The sequence below is a fragment of the Osmerus mordax genome, chromosome 15 (assembly GCF_038355195.1).
Source record: "Osmerus mordax isolate fOsmMor3 chromosome 15, fOsmMor3.pri, whole genome shotgun sequence".
Lineage (NCBI taxonomy): Eukaryota > Metazoa > Chordata > Actinopteri > Osmeriformes > Osmeridae > Osmerus > Osmerus mordax.
Window position 1 is genome coordinate 7,307,715 of NC_090064.1, and position 17,589 is coordinate 7,325,303.

Here is a 17,589-nt window from a genome sequence, read left to right on the forward strand (position 1 = left end):
AACACACACACACAGACACACACCAAACGCTATAGTCGTAACAGTGGAGGAATAAAATCCGATTCTGTTAGCAGGGAAGACGAGTCTCACACACACACACACACACACACACACACACACACACACACACACACACACACACACACACACACACACACACACACACACACACACACACACACACACACACACACACACACACACACACACACACACACACACATCCAAACCCATTCATACATGTTCACAGTCTGATACGTACAAAAATTGAAATACAAATACAAATCAAACCACAATAAAAACATATTTAGAAATTCTTAAAACTTTTCTCTACTCTGTAGAAAGACAACTACGCTTTATAATATAATTTGAACATAAAGTCCTGTCTTTCTCTAAATAATCAATAAGATAATATCATAATGAAATATGAATCTTTTTCTGTATGGTTTCATACATTAGTGAGACAAGATGGTACATGGTCCCCTTGACCCCGTCTTCTTCCAGTGTTTACAGATCTTTAAGGGTTGTGGGTCATCCTGCAGGTCGAGGCTCACGTTTGCTTATTGAAAATGTCCTCAACCTTCTCCCCTCTCTGAGCACTGATGCCACAGGGGTCGGAGGTATGGAAGTCTCCCTCTACTTTCATTGTCCCAGATGATCTTTTTTTTTTTTTTTTCAAACTGGATTAGTAAACTCATGAACAAACTCTCCTATAGGTTTACTTTCTTGGCAGATTAAGTACAGCTTTGGACACAATCCCTAGACTAAACTTGATTTTTTTTAATTTATGATGAGAGTGATAGAGGTTGCTTCACCTCTAAAGCTAGTTTGAATTGGTGATGGCAGTTGAGTGTTTTGGAGGAGCGCTGTACCCTGATCAGATCTAACCACGGTATCAGTAAGAGTGTCGCCATGCAAATGTACAGAAGCAGATACCTCAAATGGAGTTCACAACAGGAGGACGCTCTGGCCACACAGCCCTCCTCAAACCCTGCTTCTGCTTCCTGGTTCAGCCAATTATCGTGGACACCAGCAAGTTACAGGGGAATGAAGAGATTTACAGGCAGATCAGGGAGAAGCTGGACTCCTGTCTTAAACTTCTTGTCACAGTCGTGCGTGTAGAGTCTGTTTAGGCTGTTCCAAACGGAATAGTGCGTATATACAGATGTGCAACATAGAAGGAAAAGATGCTTGGAGAAATTTGTGAGGAGGGGGAGCACAAAATAATCTGCAACACAATGGCATTCACGCCAATTTTGTTAATTGTGAATTGGTGTAAATATTTCTACAACTGCTATCATGTCCCCGGTAAACTTAGGTCAAGGGTCACATGGAGATTACCGAACCCATATATCTACCAGAAAATGTATGTGAAGATCTCCACAACGGTTTTCAACCTTTACAATGTGTAGCAAACGACTTGCTCCAGTTGACGAAAAGAAAGACTGAATGATGTGAAATGCAAATAATTAAAAAGAAAAAAAGTGATAATATGTCAAGTTATCAAATGTTGTGTATTTAAAACCTAATCCCATGTTAGATGAGTCCTGCACCACTTGTGTTGTAATATTGGTGAACAAACAAAACCATTGGGATCTGTGGATTCTGGTCGTACCTGAAATTACCAGAAATAAGAGTAACATGGTTTAAATGGGAGGTTCAAAGTTTAGGCTACCCAACAATGTGGTTTTTATGCTACCATGTCCTGTTAAATGTCCCCCTAACCCAAGGGAAAAAAGAAACCCAGTAATCCAAGAAAAGTAAGTAGACTACAGTAAAATATCAAACATCTGGACGCTGACTTGAGAGAGGCTGTGTCTCTCTGGCACCCCTGGTGGTGGAGGTTGGAAATGAGCAACGGCTCCGATGCATTTTTTTCTTCTGATTCGAATGTCTGATGTGTTCACTCATCTTTTTCCGTTCTTCCTTCATTCCTTCCCTCCCCTCCTCTGGTGTGGGATGAACGGAATGAACCGGAGAGGAGGGGGTTACCAGTTCATCATGGAGCTTCTGTTGAGGGTCATGAAGAAGACTTGGCTGCTGCCACCAGAACGAACAGATGCAAAAAACACCTGTTGGAGAGATACAGTAGGGAGGTAGAGAGAGAGAGGTAGAGAGAAAGAGAGGGAGGTAGAGAGAGAGAGGTAGAGAGGAAGGGAGATAGGGAGAGATAAAGGGAGGGAAGGAGGGAGGGAGGGAGGGAGGGAGGGAGGGAGGGAGGGAGGGAGGGAGGGAGGGAGGGAGGGAGGGAGGGAGGGAGGGAGGGAGGGAGGGAGGGGAGGGAGAGAGGGAGGGAGGGAGAGAAAGAAAGAAAGAAAGAAAGAAAGAAAGAAAAGGAGAGAGAAGGAGCATGGTGGGTTAGCATGGGCCACTCACTGCCTACTCTTCCTTTTGGACCAGCTTCTTATTAACTTATTAACTTGCATCTGTCGCTCAAAGAAGCGCACAGATGTTTGTAATTGGCACATCGTTTCGAAGCTCCCCTGTAGTTCTTGTCTCAGCAGTCTGCAGTGTGTGTGATGGCAAGTGTAAAACAAGAAAAAGGTGAAAGTGTTGTGTAAACTTCATCTGATATGTTTGCATGTGTGTGAGTCTGTGTGTGAGTCCATTCCTGTGTGTGTGTGTGTGTGTGTGAGTCCGTCCGTCCGTGTGTGCATGTGTGTGTGTGTGTGCGTGCGTGTGTGTGTGCGAGTCACTGCCCGCGCGTGTTCACAAACCTTGTCGTTCCTTTCCGACAGGAACTTCAGTCGCTGAGCTCGCTTGTGCATGAAAACTCCGTCGAGGTGTCCCGTCTCCACGGAGCGGATCTCAATGGCCTTCTCTCCCCAGCCCATGATCTGGTTGGAGTGGATGTAGGCTGCAGGGGGCGGGACGGGGGACACACACAGACAGGGGATTGGACAGGAGACCACTCACTCGCTACCAACTCTCACAACCGACCAATCACACCCCTCGGCCGTGCCAGGCCACGCCTCTGGGAGGAGATTATTGCAGCAGTTTCTGAATGACGGGCACCTGACCTCCCTACCCTGGAGGGGCTGACAACTGTGGAATTCTGGGTAGAGTAGTCAGTAGGGTCGGGTGGGGAGGAGGGCTTTCCCCACCTGGCATGGTTGTTGATGCTAACAGGCCCACTGGTGAGTGATAGTGGTAGATGGTTGGAGATGGTTTGAGTAGATTTACCTTCCAGTCCCGAATTCCAGCTCTATGGGAGTCGCCTCGTACAGTACTGAGGGAGAGGACTTTCCAGGAGGTCTGCGTGTGTGTGTGTCTAAGGGCGGTATCTAACTCGAGGGTATATTGTGCTGTGTTTTAGTGGGATGGGGGCTGTGAGGAAAACGTTATTTTTTTTAAATCAAATCCCAGCTGGACGGTTGAGAGATGAGCGTCCTGAAACAGCAGAGCCACCACAGTGGTTCCAGACAGATGACCAGCCAAACGAAAACAGCCAATCAAACAGCCAGTTAAGATCTGGTCTCAGACGATGGACATAGAACAGAATGTCATGATATATGTGTACAGGGCAGGCTAGATTTGGAGGGTTATCCATATAGGTGATCTTGAGTGGCAAAACAATGTGCGATCGTAATCTGATTTACTATCAAGGTCCTTCATAAGATTAACTAAAAGCGATCCAAAATTGGAACAGGTAACTGTGAAACCAAACCAGAGGACAGATGTCTGTCTGTCCATCCATCTGGCGGAGATAAAAAACCTCACATTTAGGATGACGTCGAGACAGAGAACATTCACGTGATTTATGTGGAAGCACTTGGCACAGAAACAAGACATGAAATAGCAAGACAAAAACACACACAGACTCGAACACTCCTCCCTGTGCTGGGGGTATCGGGAGAGGGGGCAGCTGGGTGTGAGGGAGGGGTGAGGGCGAAGGGATGCAGGCTAACAGTTGGTTTGAAGGAGATGAGGGCCTTGTTTTAGGTTGTTTTTTTTTTGGGGGGGGGGGGGGGGGGGGTGGGAGGGGGGGGGAGTGCTCGAGTAAGTCGGGGGTAGGGGTGTTGTTCATGGAGGAACCATAAAAGCATGCAATGTTCAACGTGTGTCAGTGTCCTTGATTAAAAGAAACGACCCTGTCCAAGTGTTTGTCATTTAGGGGTGTTTGATTGTGGCAAGGGGTACATGGAGGGGTCGTGAGGGGGGCGGGGGGAGAGGGGGGGAGTGTGCTTGAGATCCAGGAGGTGGGGGTGAGAGTGAGCAGGGGGGGGGAAGGAGAAGGAGTGTTTCTCGGTGGCGGGTAGACACAGGAGAAGTAGTGTTTCCCTGCGGCGGTTAGAGACAGGAGAGGGGGAGGAGTCCTAGCCACTGGTTAGAGTTAGAAGCGTGTTGTTGACGTACCCACGGAGGTGGGCATCTCGCCCCACTGCAGCACCACGTCTTTGGTGATGCGCCCGTAGGTGTTGACGTAGACGCCCTCGTCCTCGTAGCACAGCAGCATCTCCATGCCGTCCGTCTTGGGCAGAACCACGATGGCGTGGGGGGTCACCTGACTCTGAATCTGCCGGGCGACATACGGGGAGGGGGGGGGGGGGGTTGAGGGTGGGGTGGGGGCGGGGGCATGAGCCTGGGGGGAGGTGGGGGCACAGAGCAGGAGCCCCCTTTTCTTTGTCTTCCTCCCTCTCTCCCTCCCTCCCTCCCTCTATCCCTCCCTCCGGCTGCTCTGTCGCTCCCTCCCTACCTCCTCTCGTGGCCAGACCCCCCCCCCCCCCCTCCCCATCCCCCTTGCGAGAGAAACTGCTGCAACAATAGAATCTCCCGCTCCAGCCACACAATCACCATGGCAACGGAAGAACATCACATCATCGTGGTGGCTGGCAGCGTTACCAAAACAATGAGGGTGGTTGCTTTGGTTACCGTGTCTCTCCCCAGCTCTGACTGTAGTCAGTGTTGGGGTCAGAGGTTGAAGGTTGTCGAGCGAGCCAATGGCAGGTCTTCGTTCTCAAGTACAGGGTTTACCTGGTGCAGGTATCTGCCTCGGACTCGCTTCCCACACACACACTCTCACTCTTATCACCACACACTCTCTCCTGTTACCAACAGTCTCTCTCTCTCTCTCTCTTTCTCTCTCTCTCTAAGTAACACTCCCCACACACACTTTTTCCTTTCACCAACACTATCCACATCCAACGCAGTTCTCAAACATTTCATCCAGCTCAGTTTGGAATCATTCCATTTTCAAGACTGATTGGGTTATTCATTCATAACCATTTCATTGAATGCTCAGACACACCGATACATCAGGACACACACACGCACACACACACACACACAGTCTTACATGGGAGGGGATGTAGATGTCATAGGGGTTCCCAGAGTCCACGTCGATGACATGGAAGCCAACGCTGGAGCCATAGATGACCTTTAACCTCTGACCCTCCTCCACCGTCAGGTCAACCAGCTGGGGGCGGTGCTGCAGGTCAGTGAACGACTGGGAGAGAGGGAATGAAAGAGAAATGAAAGGAGAGAAGAAAGAGAAGGAAAGAAAGGAGAGAAAATGCCTGTGATTATGAGATAACTGATCATTAAAGACAGATTGTATCTGTGCCAGGACCAGTTTATCCAGAGTCCTAGCACTGTGTGTGTGTGTCTCACCTTGAAGGCCATGAACTTGTGGTAAGGTTTGGGGGCCCAGGCGTAAATCTCCACTGCATTCTTTAGAGCTATCACCAGAAACTTAATCCTCTCATATTTCACTAAAGCAAGACAGGAGAAGAGGTACAAAATCAACAATCCACTCTCACAAAGGCCACGCACTCAAAATTAAAACACACACACACAGCATGACCTACCAACTTTGTAGTGCACGCATCCCTCCAGCTCCCCCACTGTGATCCAACCCTGCTTCTTCTCTACTTCCGGGTCGTTGTGTAATATCCTGTTCCTGAGCCAGGACAGGTAGTACACACGGAGCTTGTTCTTCTTGCCTGGAAGGACCGAGGCGAGGGAAGGAGAAAGGCAGTCAGTTTAGTTTCCTTGGGAGCGTTTAGGTTGGTTGAGGGGCAGTTCCTTGGGTGTAGGTGAAGCCCTCTGTGACGTTGCTTGTGTAAAGGGTTGGGCAAATACAATTGGATTCCATTGATTTCGGAACATTTGACCTTTTTAAAAGTCTTCCCTGCTTTAAAATCTCGGAGAGATTTTTTCTCCTTAGCACTAAAAGGTGCGTTTTGTGTCGGTTGTGGTCCTGTTGTGGTTGTGGTCAGGTTGTAGCCAACCTGTGGTCAGGTTACGGTCGGACCTACCTGAGATGGTGACCAGAACATTCAGTCCCTCCAGAACGTCCATCTGCTGGAACCGTCTGCGGTTGATGAGATTGTAGACCTTCCCCTGACCGCTGCGGTCCAACAACATCAGCCCGTTCTCAGTCCCCACCAGTAGGTTCACGCCTGGGCACAACATCAACACTCAGCGCGTGAGTGTGTGTGCCATGAGCATGTGTGTGAGTGTGTGTTTGGATGTGTGTACGTGTGTGTGTGTGTATACACTATATATGAGTGTGTGTGTATTCCCATGCAGCCGTGTCTCACCCCAGAGAGCAGCACAGAGGATCTCAGAGTTGAACCTCTTCTTGTACTTGCGGATCTCGGGCGTGTCGCTGTGGGGACGGATGTTGGTGGGGTTCACGTTCACCACCGAGATCTTTCTGGCCTCGTTTAGTCGGGCCTGCTCCTGCTCGTGTCTCATCAGCTCGTCTGCAAACAGAGCTGCAACAAAGATGGCCGACATTGTTTTGAAGTGGGGTGGTGGCGGTGGGGGGGCATCTCATATATGGGTCAAACGTTCTCAGAACAGGAAGTAAAGCACCGTACCGGAAGCAGAGTTCTCATCGTCATCATCGGTGGGGGACGTCCCGTACACCCTCGGATCGACGAATGGCGTAAAGGAGGACTTGGAGCCACTCCCACTTCCTATCCCATACTACCAATCAGAGCAGAGAGAGAGAGAGAGAGAGAAAGGGGCAGCGTCAGACGAACTGCCAGCTAGCAGGCAGGAAGGGAGGAGATGTGTGTGCGTCTGTCAGCAGGAGGTTCCAGTCTGTGGGCAGAGGCTCACCATGCAGGTACAACACTGTGACATGCTGACTGAGGGACAGGAAGTGACCAAATAAGCAGGAAAAGGAAAAGAGAGGATGGGCTTGAAGAGGAGGAGGAGGAGGAAGGCAACTGCAGCCCACCTCCATCTTCAGACCAGAGTTCACAGAGGTCAGAGGTCAGGCGGTTAAGGGGAGAAGAGGAGTTTGGGGGGTGACTGTAGGGCGACAGTAGGGTAAGCAGTAACAGTCGGGGTTAGCTGTGTTTGGCTGGGTACAAAAGGCTGGGGAGGAAGTAGGTCCAGGTATAGGACGCTGGTGTGTGTAGGGTTAGAGAGGGGGGCCAGACTGTTTGGGACAAGGTTTGCAGGGGTGGGGGTGAGGGGTAGGGCTCATGGTGAACCTACTTGGGCCCCTGAGCCGTCGCCCGGGGAGACCAGGGGCGGGGTGCTTTGTTGCACCAAATCAGGCAGATTGGCGTTGCCGGGGAACAGATTAGAGTTGCTGGGGAAACCATTGCTGTCATTGGGAGGGGAGCTCCGCCTCCTGTCCCCAAACTTCTGTAACACAGAGAGAGGGAGGGGCCACTCTAGGGTGTGCAGGGCTGTGATTGGCCGGCTGGCAGGGTTAGTGTGTGGGGGCTGCTCCTACTCTGTGGGGCTGGGTTAGCCAGCAGGTGCAGCGAGGGAGAGACAGCAGGTGAGGGTGCAGAGACAGCAAAACCTTTTACCAGGCAGGATGCACACACACACACACACACAGACGCACACACAGACACACACACAGACACACACACAGACACACACAGCCGCGCGCTGGAGCGTGAAGCCGGCACACAATGCTGAAGCGTGCAGGGTGGATGACTGAGTGCTTGTGTGAAGGCTTAGCGTGCCCGTGTGCAGTGTCAGCACGTGAGAGGTCGGAGGTCAGCGCACTCACCTCACGCATCATCAGAGTGCTGTCCTGCCCACTGTTGCCATAGGAGTCGCCATGGGCATCGTTATGGCTTCCCATCATGCCGTAGGGCTCGTTCCCTCCTGGCCCTGCAGCAGGCCTGGAACACAAGCACGCAGGTCCGATTCAGGATGTGTTCTTACTGACAGCTATTGCTGTTCTGCTGAGGAAGCTTCACAGACACTTTAAATAGTTTTGGTTTCGCTGAACACGCTCCCTCCCTCCCCTCCCTCCCTCATTCCCTCCCTCCCTCCCCTTCCTCCCTCCCTCCCTCCCCTCCCCTCCCCTCCCCTCCCCTCCCCTCCCCTCACATAATCCGTGGTATGTCGCTGACGGCCACAGTTCCATCGTTGGTCCCGCCCTCTCCCTCCTCGTCCTCGCTGCTGTGAGACTCCTCACTGGACGAAGAGTAGTCTGTCACTTTGACGGGCGGGCGGTTCGTCTCCTCCCCCTGCCGGAGTTCTCGGAGCTCTTTGGCCAGAGCAGTCAAATCCTGGAGATCAAAAGGTCACAATCACACATAACAGTCATAACAGCCACTTTACTGCTTCTTCTTGAAACTCCCTTCACTTCCCTCCCCCTCTCCCTCCCTCCCTCCCCCTCTCCCTCCCTCACACCTCCCCTCCCTCCCTCCATCACACTGACATACATTTACAACACCACAACATCTCAAAAGGTGCAGACATGTATTTAACATCGCTAGAAAAGGTTTGACATCCCAGTGACTGTGGTCCCTGTTCAGACTTGTGCGTTAGCAGCCTGGACGCTGCTAAGCACCAGGGGGCTACGGTCTGCTGTCTGCGCTGGCCCGGGGGTGAAGAAGCAGGCAGGAGGAGGAACACGTAGGGACTCGGGTATGGCGAGGGGATGACAAGGTCAGGGGTCGAAAAGGAAGGGAGAACCAATTAACTGTCTGTGACTGACACCGAGCAGAGGCAGGTCCGAGAGTGGAGAGGGGTGTGATTGGCAGCGGTCATGGGTGCACGTGTGTGTGTATGAGTGTGTGTGTGTGTATGTTGGGGAACAGGGAGGTGGGGCATGGGGGCTAGTCTTGAACTGTCTTACCAGCTCCTCCTGAGGATGGATAGAGGCGGACAAACAGAGAAGGAGGAAGAGAGAGAGAGGCCGTAGGAGAGAGAGGGGGAGAGAGAGACAGTGAGAAGGACAGACACTCATCCCCAACACAACCCCTGCAAATGTAGTCAGAGCAAGAGAGAGAGAGAGGGAGGGAGAGAGAGAGAGGGAGGGGGAGAGAGAGAGGGAGGAAAGACATATACGAAGAGAAGAACTGGGTGTGTGGGTGCTTGAGTTGATCGATGGTCAGTGAATGAGTGAGAGCATGAAGGTGAGTGACGCGGAGAATGGAGGGAATGAAGGAAGGAAAGAAAGAGGGAAAGAGAGAGAGAGAGAGAGAGAGAGAGAGAGAGAGAGAGAGAGAGAGAGAGAGAGAGAGAGAAGAAGGGGAGGATAGAGAAAGGGAAGGGGAAAGGAAAGAGAAAGGGAAGAAGGGAGGATAGAGAGGAGGAGAAGGCCACTGACCTCTCCAGCTTTCTTATAGCTCTGGGGAGATACAGGAGAGAGACAGAGTCGGGAAGAGAGTGAAGAAGGTGGAGAGAGGAGAGGAGAGAGGAAGAGAAAGGGGAGGAGAGAAAGGAGGAAAAGAGAAGGAGAAAGTAAGAGAAGGAGAAAGAAAAAAGACAATGGCAATGCAGGTGTTAGGGATGGATGAATGAGAGCCGTGTGTGTGTGTGTGTGTGTGTGTGTGTGTGTGTGTGTGTGTGTGTGTGTGTGTGGTGTGTGTGTGTGCTTACCGCAGGCCTGCTAGGTTGTGTCACCTCCCTGCTCTCCTCTTTGGGCTCCTGAGTTGTTGCCATGGTACCTTCAGCCTTACTGGACCCTGCAGTCACAACAGAAACAATGTTACTGACCAAACCTCTGTGTGTGAGTGTGTGCATGTGTGTGGGTGTGTTTGCATGGGTGTGTGTGTGTGTAGGGGGGTATTTGTATTAGGGATGTGCATCTCCATCACTGAGGACTATGCGATGCACATCTCGATGCACTGCCAACGATCCGATACATTAAAGATGCATAAAAGCAACTACTAATGCGAAACGATACGATTTACCCATATTGCGATGCAGTGCGATTCGACAGATGCGATTCAACAAGATGGGATGCGAAAGAATATGATGCTATGCAATTTAAAATGGTACATAAGGATGCATTTCTTTGTCAGACAGCAAATCAATAAATTCACTAGTTAACGTTTTGGGGGGGGCAGACGTCTCCACACAATTATGCCAATTGCATGTGTCTTGTCGAATTGCCCATCTTCCTTGGAAAATCCGAAATGTTGCCAAACCTTGACTTTATTGCAATTCGTAGGAACGTGTAACTCTTCCTGCGCCATGATAAGACTCGCCTGAACACGCCTCCAATTCGCAAGAAACTTGGCCGAGAGACTTTACGAGAATCGGCCCCTGACAGCGGTGAAGATGAGTGCGCTTAAGAAACAGTTAGAGAGGAGGAGTCTATCTAAATATAAATATAATATAATATAATAATAATATATATAAAAATACTGGTCACAAATCATTGGTAACATTTCTGAAGGTGTTCGTCTACACATAATTCTATATAAATACGTCGGATTATACCGATGCAAAAATGTTACAAACGATGTATCGCGATTTCATCCCACACTGTATCCGGTGCACAGTTTCTGGACCCGGGCCATCGCATCATGAGCTTTTATGCCAAAGCACCAATACAAACCGGTGAATCTTACCATCCCTAATTTGTATATTACCATAGTAAAGGGGGGGGGGGGGGGGTGAGGAGAAGTGTATGGGTGTGTGTGTGTGTGCGTGTGCGTGTGTGTGTGTATGTACCTCTCTCCTGGGTACTGGAGCTGGAGGAGCTTCCACTGCTTCTTCTCTTCAGGGGCGTTTCCATGGACATGTCCATGCGCAGGTCCGGGTTACTACGGCAACAACATCACCAAAAACACGACAGCGTGAACCCTACAGGATCCCTGGACCAGCGGAGCTGCTAGATGAGATACATCACCACTGATCACATCACTATCCCTGGTGACAGCAGATCAAGCTTCCAGGGCTAGGGTTCCTCCACTTCGACCTGTCTGGTAATCCTCTGTGTGTGTGTGTGTGTGTGTGTGCGTGTGTGGGTGAGAGAGTGTATGTGTGTGTGAGAGAGTGTGTGTTTGTACCTGGCCCGTATCAGGTGAGCTCCAGTCCGGGGCCCCAGCCCAGGTCCGTTCCCCGGGGAGGTTTTCCTCACCAGGGCTGGGGAGATGGACGTGGTTCTCTGGGGAACCTGCTCAACACAGAATCACACAGATCCGTGCGGGGTCAGAGAACCATTCAGAAGGAGCACACACACACACACACACTCTTTCTCACACACACCTTTACTCTCTCTCTCACACAAACACCAACTCTCTTTCACACACATCTACCCTCTCCCACACACCAACTCTCTCTCTCTCTCACACTTACACACACACACCTACACACTCTCTCCCCCCCCTCCCCCCCTCCCCCCCCAACCCCCCCCCCCCCCCCCCCCACAGACACCGGGTGACTGTCACACCTTGGGGGGCAGGTCATCGTCATGGCGAACCCAGGGGTTGCGGTCGAGCTTGTCGTGGGGCGGGACGAGGCGGGGGGGCAGGGCTGGGGTGTCGGAGGTGGGGTCGGAGTTCTGCCGGGGCATGGGGGGGCGCGAAGGGGAGGGGGACAGGCCCCCCCCACCCTGGGGGTCGTGGAGGGACTGGGACCCTGACAGACCATGGGACTTCACCTGGACCAGATGGGCCATCTGATACCAGACCAGGACCATGAGAAGGGTCAGACCAGGGTCAGACCAGGACCAGAGTCAAACCAGGGTCAGAACCAGGACCAGACCAGACCAGGACCAGGGTAGTGGACGGTAGGAAGAGAGGAGAGGAAGGAGGGGGGAAGAGGGAGGAATGGAGGGAGAGACGCTCGGGTGAGAAACACATCCACTGGGTCAACACACATGCAGGTATGCTACACACACACGCACGCGCACACACACACGCACACACCTGCGGCTCGATGGAGCGGAGCTGGGGCGGGGTCCGGGCTTGCTGGATGCCCCCGCTGCTGAACGACTCGGAGCGCGGCGGCAGAGACGGGTCAGAGATGCGGTTGGACACCTTGTGCTGCAACGCTGGAGAACTCTGTCTGTTCATCTTGGATCGCTCCTCCACCTGACACACACACACACACATAGTTAATTGGATATTCAATTGACATTCTCACCCCATCAGTCAGACAGGTTTATCTGTGTGTGTGTGTGAATGAGTGAGTGATTGAGAGTGTGTGTTTGAGAGAGAGAGTGTCCCGAGGAAGAGAAGCACCCCTGTGGACAGAGTCAGATATAGCTGCAGCTAGCCTACATTACTCCACTGTGGCCACCAGAGGGCAGGCCTCCCACATGACCTACATCAAGCCCAGCTCTGCACCATACCACCATACTACCATACCACCATACTACACTATACTATACTACCATACCACCATACTACCATACCACCATACTATACTACCATACCACCATACTACACTATACTATACTACCATACCACCATACTACCATACCACCATACTATACTACCATACCACCATACTACACTATACTATACTACCATACCACCATACTACCATACCACCATACTACCATACCACCATACTACACTATACTATACTACACTACCATACCACCATACTACCATACCACCATACTACACTACCATACCACCATACCACCATACTACACTATACTGTACTACCATACCACCATACTATACTACCTTACTGTACTACCATACCACCATACTATACTACCTTACTGTACTACCATACCACCATACTATACTACCTTACTGTACTACCATACCACCATACTATACTACCTTACTGTACTACCATACCACCATACTACACTATACTATACTACCTTACTGTACTACCATACCACCATACTATATTACCTTACTGTACTACCATATAACCATACTATACCATACTGCCTTACTACCATACCATACAACACTATTCTGCCATACTATACTATCATGTCCTGTTACATAGTGTGTTTGATACGGTACTCCAAAAACACACAAAACCCACAATGTGAATTCACACATGACAGTCACCCACTCTGGAGAGAGCAATGTGTGCTGACAGCACAGCTACAGCACCAGCTAAAGAAGAAACAGCACACAGTCTGGGATGAAGTTCAGCCCTGTGTGTATGTGTGTGTGTGTGTGTGTGTGTGTGTGCGTTATAAGCTTTGGAGAGAGAGAGTGAGGTCACGGTTATTCTGGGTTAAGGCAGAGATAAGAGGCGGGAAACATGCTTGAAAGAAGTTTCAAAGAAAACTTGTCCGAGTTAGCATATGGGTCCAGGCTGGGACTGAACCCCACCGCTCCCCCCCCCCCCCCCCCCCCCCGAACGCGCCAACGCCAGCCCGCCCTCCGCTAGAACGGAGAGACTCGCATGTTCCACTACAGCCAGGCCCCCGTTCTAGAGACCAGGGACAGTAGAGTTAAGTAGGACAGACAGGGAGGGTCAAGGTCGTGGGGGGGGGGGTCGAAACCTGACCAGGGACACCACCTCACCACCACGTCGGGTTAGAGAGGCTAGGGAGGAGGAAGAGGAGGAGGAAGAGAACACCCTCCAAACCAAGAGAGGGAAAGGGGGTGGGGCGTGTCTCCGCCAACTGACCCTCGGACCGGGGCTCCGCCCCCTCTCGTCAGGGTTCCGCCGAGGAGCCTCGGGGCGTCGCAGGATTGGCTTAAAGGAGGGGATGGGGAGGGGTTCAGGGGCACAGGACACACGGATGCGCGGCACGTGCACACTGCTGGGTTGTGACCTCTCCCTAGAGGGGCTGACGTGGGCGGGGTAGGAGGGGGGGGCGGGGCCGGGGGCAGTAACCAGGAAGCTGGAGAAGCTGAGCGAGGTTGGTGTCGCCAGGCTCTGTGAAGGAGTGATACTTCTTGGGGGGGATACGAGGCGAGTTACTCTGGGCTCTACGCATCACCTGGGGACAACAGTATGACACAGAACATCAGACACAAATACTGAACACAGCACACAAACACACACACATACTGAACACAGCACACAAACACACACAAATACTGAACACAAAACACACACAGTCCTCCTCTGACATCAAGAGGGAGTGAGGTCCCTCCCCTGGGGCTGTTGCCGGGGGAACATAACAGTCTGGAGAATTCACCAATGAATTAACCTACAGTAGAAATGAACAACAACTGATGATTGACTTGGATGCACGTTGGAACTGGACATCACCTGTTCGGGACCTGAAACACGAGGAAAGAACACGCCGGAACATTCTGGAAGATTCATGGTCCTAACTCTGCTGAAACCAATCTGACCAAGACTGTGTGTGTGTGTATGTATGTATGTGTGTATGTCCCGTACCTCCTGTGCCCAGGCTGGTTTGTCGACGCTGGGGGCCTGGTCCTTGTAGTGGTACAGCTGCTTCTTGTCCTGGGGGCGTGGCTCCTGCTGCTGTTGCTGGAGCGACACCAGGTAGGCTCTCTCCTGCTGCAGCTGCCTCTGGAGACGCTCTGCCTGCCTCTGCTCCTCCATCTGCTTACGCTTGTACTCCTGCACACACACACACACACACACACACACGCAGACACACACAGACACACACACACGGAGACACACACACAGACAGACACACACCCGGAGACACACGCACGCAGACACACGCAGACACACACGCAGACACACACGCAGACACACACACAGAGGCACACACAGAGACACACGCACGCAGACACACAAAGAAACACACATGGAGACGTACATAGACACACACATGCGTGGGGAAACAAACACGCACACACACACACCCAGTTAAGCTCTCCACTCATCTCCACTCAATGTGAGCCGTGTGGTTGATGCTCATGCAGGTCTTCTCTACAGGAGTGTGTGTTACCAGCAGAAGAGCCTGCTCCTGGAGGAGCTGCTGCTGTAGGATCTCCAGCTGTCTCTGCTCCTCCTCCAACTGTCTACGGATGTACTCCTACCCAATCACAGCGCCCCGCCAGACGACAGGGCAGCCAATCGCGGGCACAGCCAGATAGAACAGGAGTGAGTCAGAACCCGGCAACCAGGCAGAGGAAAAAGGAGGAAATGTAAAAAAAAAAAAAAAAAGGACAGGAGAAAACATTTTAAACAATGACAGCAAGGTTGAAAAAGAAGGGATTAATACAGGAAGTTTTGGGAAGAGAGAGAAGAGCGGGGTGACGGAAGGAAAGATGGGAGAGATGGGGAGCAAAAACCAAAGGAGGTATTAGGCCAAAAATAGGCGAGAGAGAGAGCAGAGAGATAGAAGCAACGAGGACGTGAAAAGGACGTGGAAAAAAGAAAGAGAGAGAGAGAAAAAGAGAGAAAAAGAGAGCACTGATTAGCGGGGAAATCGGAAAAGAGTCCCGCGAACAGACAGCTGCGTCTGTGCAGAACCATCACCAGGCACGTGCTGTTATCAAACGGTGTGGGGAAGAAGAGAAAAACCCTTTTCATCCTAATTAGGCCCGTTGACGTGAAGCGGAGGACGGGTGTGAAGAGAGAGAGAGAGAGAGAGAGAGAGAGAGAGAGAGAGAGAGAGAGAGAGAGAGAGAGAGAGAGAGAGAGAGAGAGAGGAGCTGGGGAGAGTTAGTGAAGCAGCATCCCAGTGCCTCAGTCTGCTGTCACTCAACTTGTACACTAGTAAACACCTTACCGCGGCACGCAGAGGAGAAGTCACACAACTGGAGATGTACTTCTCTCAGAGCACGTGTGCCTGTCCTCTCTCCGTGCACGTGTGTGAGTGAGTGTGTGTGTATGTGAGAGTGTGTGTGAGTGAGTGTCTGTGTGTGAGTGTGTGCGTGTGTCTGTGTGAGTGTGTGTGTGTGTGTGTACCTGCTCTCTCTCCGCGTGCCTCCTCTCCTCGTCTCTCCGCAGCTGCTCCATCTCCTCGTAGCGTCGCCTCTGCTCCCGCTCCTGCTGCTTCCTCATCTCGCGCTCACGCCGCTGTTGCTGTGAGGGGCAGAGAGAGGGAGGAGCAGGGGGAGGAGGAAGAGGGAGGAGGGAGAAGGAGGAAGATAGAGAGGGAGGAGGAGGAGGAGGAGGAGGGGGGGAAAGGAGGGAGGGAGGAAAAGGGGGAGGAGGAGGAAGAGGGAGGAGGAGGGAGAGGGGGGAGGAAGGAGAGAAAAGAGGGAGGAGGAGGAGAGGAAGAGAGAAGGAGGAGGAGATGAGAAAGAGGGTGGCACAGTGTACCTGCGTGTCACAGCGTGTCAGTTTGTGTGAGGGAGCGGGTGTAACACGGTGTGCGCGCGCGCGTCAGAGCGCGAGGGAGCGTGTTACAGTGTACGCGTGCATCGCCGTGCGTCAGTGCGTGTGCGAGAGAGCGTGTGCTCCACCGTGTGTGTGTAACAGTGTGTTTGCGTGTGTAACGGTGTGTGTGTAACGGCGTGTGCACCTCCTCCAGCCTCCTCCTCTGCTCCTTCTGCTCCTCGATGCGTTTCTGCCGCTCGGCCAGCAGCTGCCGCTTGTGCTCCTCGTTCTGCTGCTGCTCCAGCTGCTGCCGGCGCAGCGCCTCCGAGCGCTCCTTATTGGCCAGCTGCAGGCGCAGGAAGTCCCGCCTCAGAGTGGACTCCCCCGGGATGTTGATGATCGAGCTGCCGAGGGAGGAGGTGATCAGCTTGGGAACGGGTTTGATCCGGTGGGACGCTGTTACTCTTTCAACACACACACACACCATACCTTGGCTCCCCCATGTCCCTCTCCTCCTCCTCTTCCTCACTGCCGCTGTATTCATACTCCGTTTCATCTGCAGGAGCAACACGATCTATGAGCTCAACGCTCAAGACAGGACGGAACTCTCCCCCGTCACCCAATGACCTTTACACACCGGTAGGGTTGTGTGTGTGTGTGTGAGGTTGCGTTAGGGCTGTGTGTGGTTGCGTTAGGGCCATGTGTGGTTGCGTTAGGGCCGTGTGTGGTTGCGTTAGGGCCGTGTGTGGTTGCGTTAGGGCCGTGTGTGGTTGCGTTAGGGTCGTGTGTGGTTGCGTTAGGGTCGTGTGTGGTTGCGTTAGGGCCGTGTGTGGTTGCGTTAGGGTCGTGTGTGGTTGCGTTAGGGTCGTGCGGGGTGAAGCGCCTCACCCCTCTCGCCCCTCTTCTTCTTGGTGCGGTCGATGTGGTCCTTGAGCTGGATGCGGACCTGCCTCTCGTTGGGCATGTCTCTGATGAACGGGTGCTTCAGCAGCTGCTCTGTGCTCGGACGCTGGCCGTGGCTCTTCACCAGGCAGCTCTCGATGAACGACTGGAACTTCTTGGACCTGCACGCACACACATAGAAACACACACACAGAGACACACACGCACTCAATAACTAATATACAGTCGCACTTTCTTTCAGAAAGCAATTGCGGACTACATCCAAGATGGCGGACGTCATTTCCACTATTTCATGGCACATTACCTGCATCTGCCTGGCCAAATGGGAGACAATAACACATA

The 17,589-nt window shown here is 52.1% G+C and overlaps 1 protein-coding gene across 1 annotated transcript in view; it reads right to left on the bottom strand.

The window, feature by feature from the left end:
* Positions 1-629: 629 nt before the first annotated feature.
* tnikb (TRAF2 and NCK interacting kinase b) overlaps positions 630-17,589 on the bottom strand; it is a 21,190-nt gene continuing 4,230 nt past the window's right edge. Inside the window, 25 exon segments of the mRNA XM_067252192.1 lie at positions 630-2,072; positions 2,718-2,857; positions 4,357-4,516; positions 5,297-5,446; positions 5,611-5,711; positions 5,808-5,942; positions 6,258-6,401; positions 6,543-6,719; positions 6,825-6,933; positions 7,453-7,602; positions 7,985-8,099; positions 8,311-8,492; positions 9,811-9,896; positions 10,891-10,982; positions 11,229-11,335; positions 11,612-11,839; positions 12,090-12,254; positions 13,774-13,968; positions 13,970-14,089; positions 14,497-14,685; positions 15,991-16,107; positions 16,550-16,748; positions 16,834-16,900; positions 17,233-17,408; positions 17,552-17,561. Coding sequence (XP_067108293.1) covers positions 1,989-2,072; positions 2,718-2,857; positions 4,357-4,516; positions 5,297-5,446; positions 5,611-5,711; positions 5,808-5,942; positions 6,258-6,401; positions 6,543-6,719; positions 6,825-6,933; positions 7,453-7,602; positions 7,985-8,099; positions 8,311-8,492; positions 9,811-9,896; positions 10,891-10,982; positions 11,229-11,335; positions 11,612-11,839; positions 12,090-12,254; positions 13,774-13,968; positions 13,970-14,089; positions 14,497-14,685; positions 15,991-16,107; positions 16,550-16,748; positions 16,834-16,900; positions 17,233-17,408; positions 17,552-17,561 — 3,398 coding nt within the window. The 3' untranslated portion in view covers positions 630-1,988.